Raw genomic sequence first — 8,835 nt, forward strand, 5'->3', positions numbered from 1 at the left:
TCAAACCCTAATCCGCATATCGATTACAAACATCTCTCATTATGTACATACCAATCATAAACATAACATTTTTATCACTCCAAATTCTTTGCTTATGTCAATACATCGATAATCACTATGTAATATTACAAGCATCTTCATCTCATCCCTTTCTTAAAGGGTATCAGAAATTTACTCCTTTTTGTTGGTAGATCATGTCAAAAATCAAGATCCCATCTTTCATGGCAAATCTTGATTTTTCCCTCGGTCTTCGATTGGTCCAACCAATCTTCTTCCCTTGAAAGACTTAGGCCCCGTTTGGCAAACTAGCTTATAAGCTAGTTTATAAGCTACTTTATAAACTACAATAAACTACTTTTATTCTTTTACCAAACACTAAATTACAATAAGCTATCTTATTTTTTTCCAAACATGGCCTTAGATACATGATCAAAAACGTGTATATATATGTGTAGATATATAATATATATATATATATATATATATATATATATATATATATATATAGTCTCAAATTCTCAATAGCTTCTCGTTTGACTCATGGGATCATAATCATACGCATCACCAGCTTTCACAAAACGCCCTTTCACACGTTTTCTAACATCCGCTCTTGCCTTTCGTGTAGCATACCTCACTGTCTTCTCAAATCTAACCAAAAAAAAAGATAACAAATATTAATCATTTTAATCCATAAAAAAAACTATTTCAAAAGATGTTCATGAAACTTGATCATTTACTCACTTTCGGGTTTTCTTTTTTTCCTTGTAACGAAGAACCGCATCGTTTCTGATACCTGAAGGGGTGGTGCTATCGTGAGCCAGGGTGCACCAGGGTGGCTCATGCATGAGAAGCATAGATGAAGCCCCACAATCTTGATAATCACCTGCATTGCTTTCTCCAGTGAGGCTTGAAAATGAAATAGTGGAATGTGGTTTATAACAAACGTTTGGTTCTGTTTTGCAGCTTCTTAATGATTCAAATGAAGCTGCACTGCATGTGGGTCGAACATGAACATCATCTCCCTTTAAGAAAAAAATATAAGTATGAGAAATATTCATAATAAAGAATTTTTAAAGAAGAAATTACAAGTATATAATTACCTTTGTAGCATGTGAATTGTGAGACATGGATTCAGCGACTGAGGTTTCTTTAGTTCCAAATAAGCTATCGATTCCATCGTTTGCGAATAGATGTTCTGGGTCGTTGTATCCATCGCCAAACAGTACTTCATATTTCTCGATGCTTAAATCAGTTTCATCCATGTTGAAATCATCATAGAATGCGTCTTTTGTAGATGAAATCTGCGATTTTGAATTCAAGTTACGATTTTGAATTCAAAAACTGTAGAAATTGAAAAAACCCAATTCGATTTACCTTGAATGTAGAACAAGGATCAGGATCGTTTTTGTAATTTGAGTTGATTCCTTTCTGCAAATCGTCTCGCTCAATCGAACAAGATAAAACTTGATCGGTTTTGTCGTCGGCGATGGACATTAACTCCATTTCCTGTTGACAAGTGGAGCCGAGAACAGATGGAGAGTCTGACATGAACGACCAGATGGAAGATAGTTCAACCGCCGATGGGCAGCCGGAGTAGCAATTTAACGTTTGCCGACAATGGCTAACGGAATCGGAATTAGAACCGGTGTGACCCTCCAAGTTACATTTTTGACAAAGTGAGAGTTTTTCATCGACGCATCTAACGAATGCTGGTTCTGAATTGCATCTATCGCATATGAGTGTTCTTGAATGGCGTTTTGATAATGCGTTTGCGGAATGAATATTCCGATCACACGATAGACATAAGTAAGCTTCGTCTGATCGACAATACACCATCGATCTTGCCTCGCGACAGTAATCGCAATCGTAACCCATTATTGGAAAATCTTTATCGGATTTAATGAACTGGTGAAGCAATCTGTGTCAAACAAATGAGAAACTGGATTAGGGATTTGGAATCTTTGTAATTTGACTAAAATAGCAAATACTTTAATGATTATGTATGTGTTCTTGGGTATTGATAAGGGTGAATTCAAGAACAATCTATCAACACAAATGGATTCTGAAAAAATTCGAATTTAACATCTTTTTAACGTGTCCAGATTGAGGAGGGTTTTGTGCATCTAGAATTCAAACAGTAATCTGAAGAAACAAGAAAACTCTGTTCATCAAAATAAAACCAGGGGAGATAACAAAAACCCAAAAAGACTCAAATTCACCCAAAAAATTGGATTTTTTTCGAAAGAAACAGATGGTTCGAATCAGCGACTCAAACCCAGAATCCATGGATTAAGAATAAATAGAAGAAATCCCAGAAAAACCCATTTTGGTAGAGCAAAAACAAACAAAACCCAGAAAAAGCTTACCAAGATTGTAAACCCAGAAAGCAAAGATCAAAGCAAATTGGTTCTGTTGCCGACTTTGAAAACCCTAAAAAGTTAGGGATGAGAGGTTTCAAGAGTTTCTTTTCCTTGTTAATATCTCTGCGTTGTGTGTGAGGTAGGTGTTTGGAGTACTGTTGTTTTGCAAGAAGATATCTGACAACAGAAAACACCAAAATAAAATATCACGAAAAGAGCAAAAAGTGCAAGGAGAGAGAAAGAGAAAGAGAGGTCTGTACTCTGTAGTTTGGTTTGGAAGGTGGGACCTTGTCGCTTTCCTCACAATGAAAAGTTTGGCCCTTTTCTCATCTTCTCTTTATTTACTTTCGAGCCAAGTGTAGCCATGTCCTCTATATATCATAGCAACATCCTTAACTATTACAAAATACAAAATATTTACTACTTTAGTCTGAAGGAACTAACTAGCACATTATCATAGAACATCAAGACCAACCTTTGAACCCAACATTTGAACTAATAAGTACGACATAAAAAAGAACTTTGGAATGTTTATAATTATGCTTCAATTTAACTATGGGAGTATTCAGATTTCATGATGAGTGTAGCACAATAGATATTATTTCTACTTGAGAAGGATGGTAATAGAACATTCCTTGTAAAAGGACATCCTGGAAATAGCATTGTACTAACATGATTAGGAAAATACCTCATAAAGGTGCCAAATACTTGGTTCATGCTCGTACAATAGCAAACATAAACCAACAAAAGGGTGTTATGTCATCATCTAAGACCATTACAATCCACGAGTAAAAGTACGCGATAAGTTATTCCCAAAATAAAGGTGTAACATCTTCAATTACTCGTCTAGCATCTTTAATCTCCATTTATCATATATCGTTAAAGTATTAGCATGTGAAGCATAGTAAACAATACAAAGTTAGGCTTGAAGATTTAGTGAGCAACATAAAGGTTAGAACATTGTTATATATACATAGATATAATCATTGAGACAAGATCGGTGTAATACAAAAATTATAAAGATATACTTGTATATATCGCACCCGTACGAAGTTCATCTATTATCTTAATTCCAAACGTGTATACTCATAGCCTTGCACGAATGCATCCGAACATGAAAGTGTAAAGATGTTTCACCCACTGATAACTAGTTTAATCGTTACTCACAATGTAAATTTCTTGAATGTCATTGCTAACTCATAATGTTTACTCGTTATCATGGTGTTCGGTGTCACACCCCCGGCAGACGGACGAAACGTCGGGCTGTGCAACGTAGGGATGTTGGATCATAGATACAAAGTCATATTAAATAGTACACAGATGTTATACATACATTACTTTTTATTCATTAAGTAATATAAAACACATAGGCCTCCTAATAAAACACATAGGCCTCCTACTGCATTACCTAAATCTTGCCCATCTTCTTCCGGACTCATTCTCTTAAGCATACATGTGGTTTGAAAGGTCAACATAATGTTGGTGAGTTCATAGGTTTTGTATTCTTTGAAAGGTTTTGTAGAGTTGGTTATGTCAGCGCTGTGGTTTTCCTAAACTCACACACTTGAGTGGTGTTCTATCTCTACTTTCTTAGGTTAATTTCCTAGTAGTGGTTTTTAGATAGATTAGTTAAACAATGTTACGATGAGTTCCATGATCCAGTTGTGACTAGTTGTTGTCGTCCGTCTAGTATCTCGACGCTCCTTCAGACATCGTTCGTGTTTAGAAAGTTATGGATTCACCGACTGCCATTGGGTTGTAGCTAGCAACCACAGGGGGATGTGTCAACTCCGTATAGATCTATACATATCTTTCCCGCTCACTTAATATTAATGATTATAGGCCTGGGGCTTTACAGCTAAAGGTCATTCAGCTAGAGGGTGAATCGTGTCTCATCTAATACTTGTATATGGGTGCCTCACCTGGTTGATCGTGTTGTTGTTCGTTCTTGTATTATATATATATATATATATATATATATATATATATATATATATATATATATATATATATATATATATATATATTATCTCATACATATATATAACTAAGTCAGAGTGTTTTGCGTAGCCGAGGTATTTGAGCAAAGTAATCATTAGGTACTAAGCATATCCAAAGGTTGGAAATAGCGATGTCTAGAGAAAAAGCATTTCCTAGCAATGGGTCGGCGTAACAACTAGGTGTGGCATTTTTTATCAATGTGATCAGCATAACAACTAGGCTTAATATTATCCCTAAAAGTTCGCAGGATATCTACCGGGCATAATATCATCCTAATGTTCTAGGCATAATCATATTACTAAGTTTATACAATCAGTAAAATTTATGAAAAACGATAGTTTATAACATGCATCCCCCCCGGGGGTAAAAAGTTTGAAAACAATAAAGTGGGGTCGTGAACTCGCCCTTGATATGTGAAACCGTTAATGTAGGGTAGAATTCGAAAGTCCAAAACTCGGGAGGTGCTCGAGAATGAGAGAAACGAAATCGAGTGAGAGAGATGTGTGTTTTGAGGTGTGAGGAACTGAAATGTTGGAACCTTCTATTTATAGTCGTTTTCGAGTGCACACCGTGTAATTACGCGTGAGCCATAGGGAGCTTCCACGTGTCCTTTTCACTTTTAGCTATATTTTATAACCGTTATGATTTTATAAAAAAATCATAACTCTCACATATTGTTTCCATTTTAGATGTTCTTTGTCTTAAATTCCTACTATGAGTAGTACTACATTTCTCCTTTTGGTGACTTCTGCCAAAAGTCGACCGTTCTTCTCGTAGTTTTGACGTTGTAACTTTTTATGTGCGGTAGATTTTTATTTACCAAAAAAATCATCTCTTCCACACTAAGTCGGATTTTTACGAAGTTTATATTTTTGGAATCGCGTCAACGCGTATATTCTAAAAACATTAACCAGCTCTCAAGGTGACACGATTTTTCATGCACTAAATTTTGAGCCTAAGTATTTGAAGTAATTAAGGACGAAATGTAACATCCCGATGTTGAGGTATTTTCAATATTGACACTATGCAAAAATAAATAATGCATTTCAATCCCTGATTATATGAAAGAGTACAAAATGGCCCATAGTGACAAAATGGTAATTTGGACTAGGATTAGTACGTTGAACGTACGTTGTGTACGCTAGGCATACTAGGGTGCGCCCTAGTACGCTGGGTGTACACCTCGTATGCGGGGAGTACTAGAGAAAATGAAAACCCTAATTTTTAGGGTTTGGTCCGTATATAAACATCATTATCTCTCATTTCTCATTCCCTCACTAGCCTCCCTCCGTGAAAATCGACCCCAAGTAAACCCTAGGTGAGAAGAGTTCATTTTGAGCCCATTGGTGTACTTTGGTAGTTTTCTTGAAGAAGAAGAAGGTGGTGAGAAGAGCTTGGAGCTTGGAAGCATCTTGGATCTAAGATTATCATCTTGTTAGCAACCTCCAGTAGGTATAAAGTTCACAAATTGATCACTCCATCTTGTAGATCTAGCCATTTCTTCTTTTAGGGCACTTTTGGTCCCAAATATGGTGATTCTTGAGCAGGGCATGCTCTTAACCCAATAAATCGTCCTTTCAGACCTTATGGGGGGTCTTAAGTTATAAAGATGTGGTATTGATGGTTGGTTTTACTCCATTCATGCTATAGAAGATCTTAATGCATTAAGATGTTGAGATTTTGTGTTTAAGCACTTAAAGGACATGCAAAGTTAAAAAGTTTGAAACATTATGACTTATGATGGTATTTTAGCCTTGAATCTGAATTTGGACGTGTTAAGTCGAAGAAATAAATGCTTAATAGGCTAAGTGGAGGGTTACTGCGTACGTTGGGCGTACCGCAGGGTATGCTGCTCGTACGCAGATCTGGCCCCGATGCCTCGGGCATGTGTGTACGCCCTACGTACCTCTGGAGTACGCCCGCGTACGAAGCATGAGTCAACTTGGTTGAGTTGATTCGACTGTGTTGACTCGGTTGACTGGTTGACTTTGACCAGCTTTGACCAAGGGTATTTTGGGGAAAATATTATTAATGGATAATGTTTTGATATTTAGGATTTAGGTTGAGTCGGTAGTTGGAGCAAAGTATTGATCATCTTTTCGTCAATCTGTAAGGTGAGTTTTCCTTACTGTACTTGTGGCTCGAAGGCACCAAGACCGGCCCAATTTGATTGTTATCATGTTATACTTTGATTGATGATATGTTGAGTATAGGGTAAATCTATATGATTATATGATATTTGTTGATATGTGTAGACCAGTAGATCTATATGACTACCTGTGATTTCTGTATGCATGTTTATCTGTCTGTTGAATATGTTTGTTATCTGTTATATGTCGACATATGGTGTTGGGTTGAGACATTACTGCTATGTGCGTAAGTTAACAGACGGGGGGTATTCCAGTCCGATGACTGAGTGGACCCGAGGGTATTCCAGTCCAATGACTGAGTGGGCCCGCTGTATATGGGTTTTCAATTCTGATGACTGAGTGGGCCTGTTGTATATTGGCATTCTAGTCTGATGAATGATTGGGCCAGGGGTAATCCAGCCCGATGGTTGTCGACCCATGGGTATTCCAGTCTGATGACTGATCCGACCCAACATGCTTGTTTGTATATGATATGTGTATTGTTTGGTGGTACTTTGGGGGAACTCACTAAGCGTTGGCTTACAATTTTAGTTTTGTTTCAGGTACTTCAGAGGACCATGGCAAGGCGAAGGCGTGACCGTACACATCTTAGGTTTTATGTTGTTAATATTGGGAGACTCTAATTTTAAATAATGTTTTGGAAACAATGGTTTTGTAAACACTTTTATTAGTAAATGTGTTGTTTTGAAAAGTTTAAATTGGTTGTGATTTTTTAGATGTTACAATTTGGTATTAGAGCCTTGGTTTGAGCCTTGGTTTGAGCAATTTGGTATTAAAAATGATTTTCAAAATTGTTTTCAAAAATAATCAAGAAAGGATGTGATGTGTATGATCAGCCGGAGCTAGTAAGTAGACCCCAAGTTACCACACTGTTATTTGATATTATGTTATAAAATCATGCTAGTGATAGGCTAGGGATCTTCATGAATTGCATGATAGAATTGATTGATTATATGATGCCTGATAGCCTAGGGTTCTTCCTTATATGAAATTGACATCATTATTGTAGCTGTTTAGTGGATGCATCAAAATTGTACATAACTAAGATTTTATAGCCTGAGAATGTTTGATTTGGCGTTATTTCCTGTTCCTTGTTTGGTTGTGGGCTTAAGGTAGAATCAAGTATTCGACTACCTATAGGATCCAGTGTTATGTATGATTAGCATACACGATTGCAACAGGGTTAGTGGAAGTTTCATGGATGAGTTATGTGGGGTCAGCCGGCCAGTTGAGGAAGGTCTAGCCTTTCTCTAGGAAGTGAGAATAGGTTGTATGCGTATTCTAGTGAGTGTTGTTAGGGTTGTTTTGATGATCTTCTAAGACAAATACGGGTAGGTTCGGAAGGTAGTATGGGCCCGTACTACTGGAAGCACAAGACCCATACGCATAACAGGGAAGTCACAACCCCTAGGGTCTTGATGAGGATTGGTTCCTATGGTGTGATATGTGTTTTATCTCATATCTCTTTGGTTTATTTTCAGTATGGTGGTTATGAGGAAATTCGAGTCAGGATCAGGACCAGGAGCGGGTGGCCAGGATAGGTCGGGATTGACTGAGGACCGGGTTGGGGACATGATTCATTATGAGGTTGTTTATATTTTCTGGGGGCAGATACCGGGGTTTTTTGGGTCTATCAAGACTGCCATGATGGAGTTCTTTGATGATCGATACGTTGTACTTTCTGAGGTTGCTGCTGCTGCAGCCACCGCAGTCGTCGCTCCTGTAGGGATTAACACTGGGAGAGCTTTCTAGTATCGGGACTTCGACAATATGAAGCCCCCAGTGTTTGACGGGGTTCAGGATCCGATCATTTCCATTAGGTGGCTGTCAGATGTTGAGGGATGTTTCTTTACTTGCTCCTGCCCAGCTGGCTAGAAGGTCAAGTACAATCTGAACCATCTTAGGCCGGGGTCGAGGGATTGGTGGAGACTGATTATTAGTTCATACACTCCAGAGCAGTGGGTTGCAGTATCATGGGAGCAGTTCTTTGAGATGTTCCGCTAGAGGCATGTTCCATTGGTGGAGCGGGAGAGGCTAGCTCAGGAGTATTTGGATCTGAGACAGGGGACCGACTCGGTGACGGAGATCACCGAGATGTTTACAGAGAGAGCTATGTTTTACCCCGATTTTGCTGCCTCTGAGCAAGCTCAGATGACCCGGTACTTAAGCATGCTTAAGAGGTACATCCACCTGTTTGTGTCTATACAGCATAATGGTACACTGGTGGAGTTGTAGGAGGCCGCTAGGCGGTAGGAGATCGATATGGAGCTCAAGACGAGGGAGCAGAGGAAGGCCCCGGTGCATTCGCAGCCTGCAAAGAAGTG

The 8,835-nt window shown here is 38.2% G+C and overlaps 1 protein-coding gene across 1 annotated transcript; it reads right to left on the bottom strand.

Annotated features, from left to right (window-relative positions):
* Positions 1-2,697, bottom strand: LOC145140844 (zinc finger protein CONSTANS-LIKE 10-like). Its single transcript, XM_079074223.1, has 6 exons — positions 2,621-2,697; positions 2,367-2,537; positions 1,375-1,918; positions 1,101-1,301; positions 742-1,022; positions 1-648 (listed from the first exon to the last, which is right to left on the bottom strand). Exons 3-6 carry the CDS (start codon positions 1,873-1,875, stop codon positions 519-521), a joined length of 1,113 nt encoding a protein of 370 aa, XP_078930349.1. The 5' UTR covers positions 1,876-1,918; positions 2,367-2,537; positions 2,621-2,697; the 3' UTR covers positions 1-518.
* Positions 2,698-8,835: the final 6,138 nt, after the last annotated feature.

Source organism: Lactuca virosa, chromosome 9 (genome assembly GCF_052849685.1).
Source record: "Lactuca virosa cultivar CGN04683 chromosome 9, Lactuca_virosa_CGN04683_v6, whole genome shotgun sequence".
In the NCBI taxonomy this organism is placed as follows: domain Eukaryota; kingdom Viridiplantae; phylum Streptophyta; class Magnoliopsida; order Asterales; family Asteraceae; genus Lactuca; species Lactuca virosa.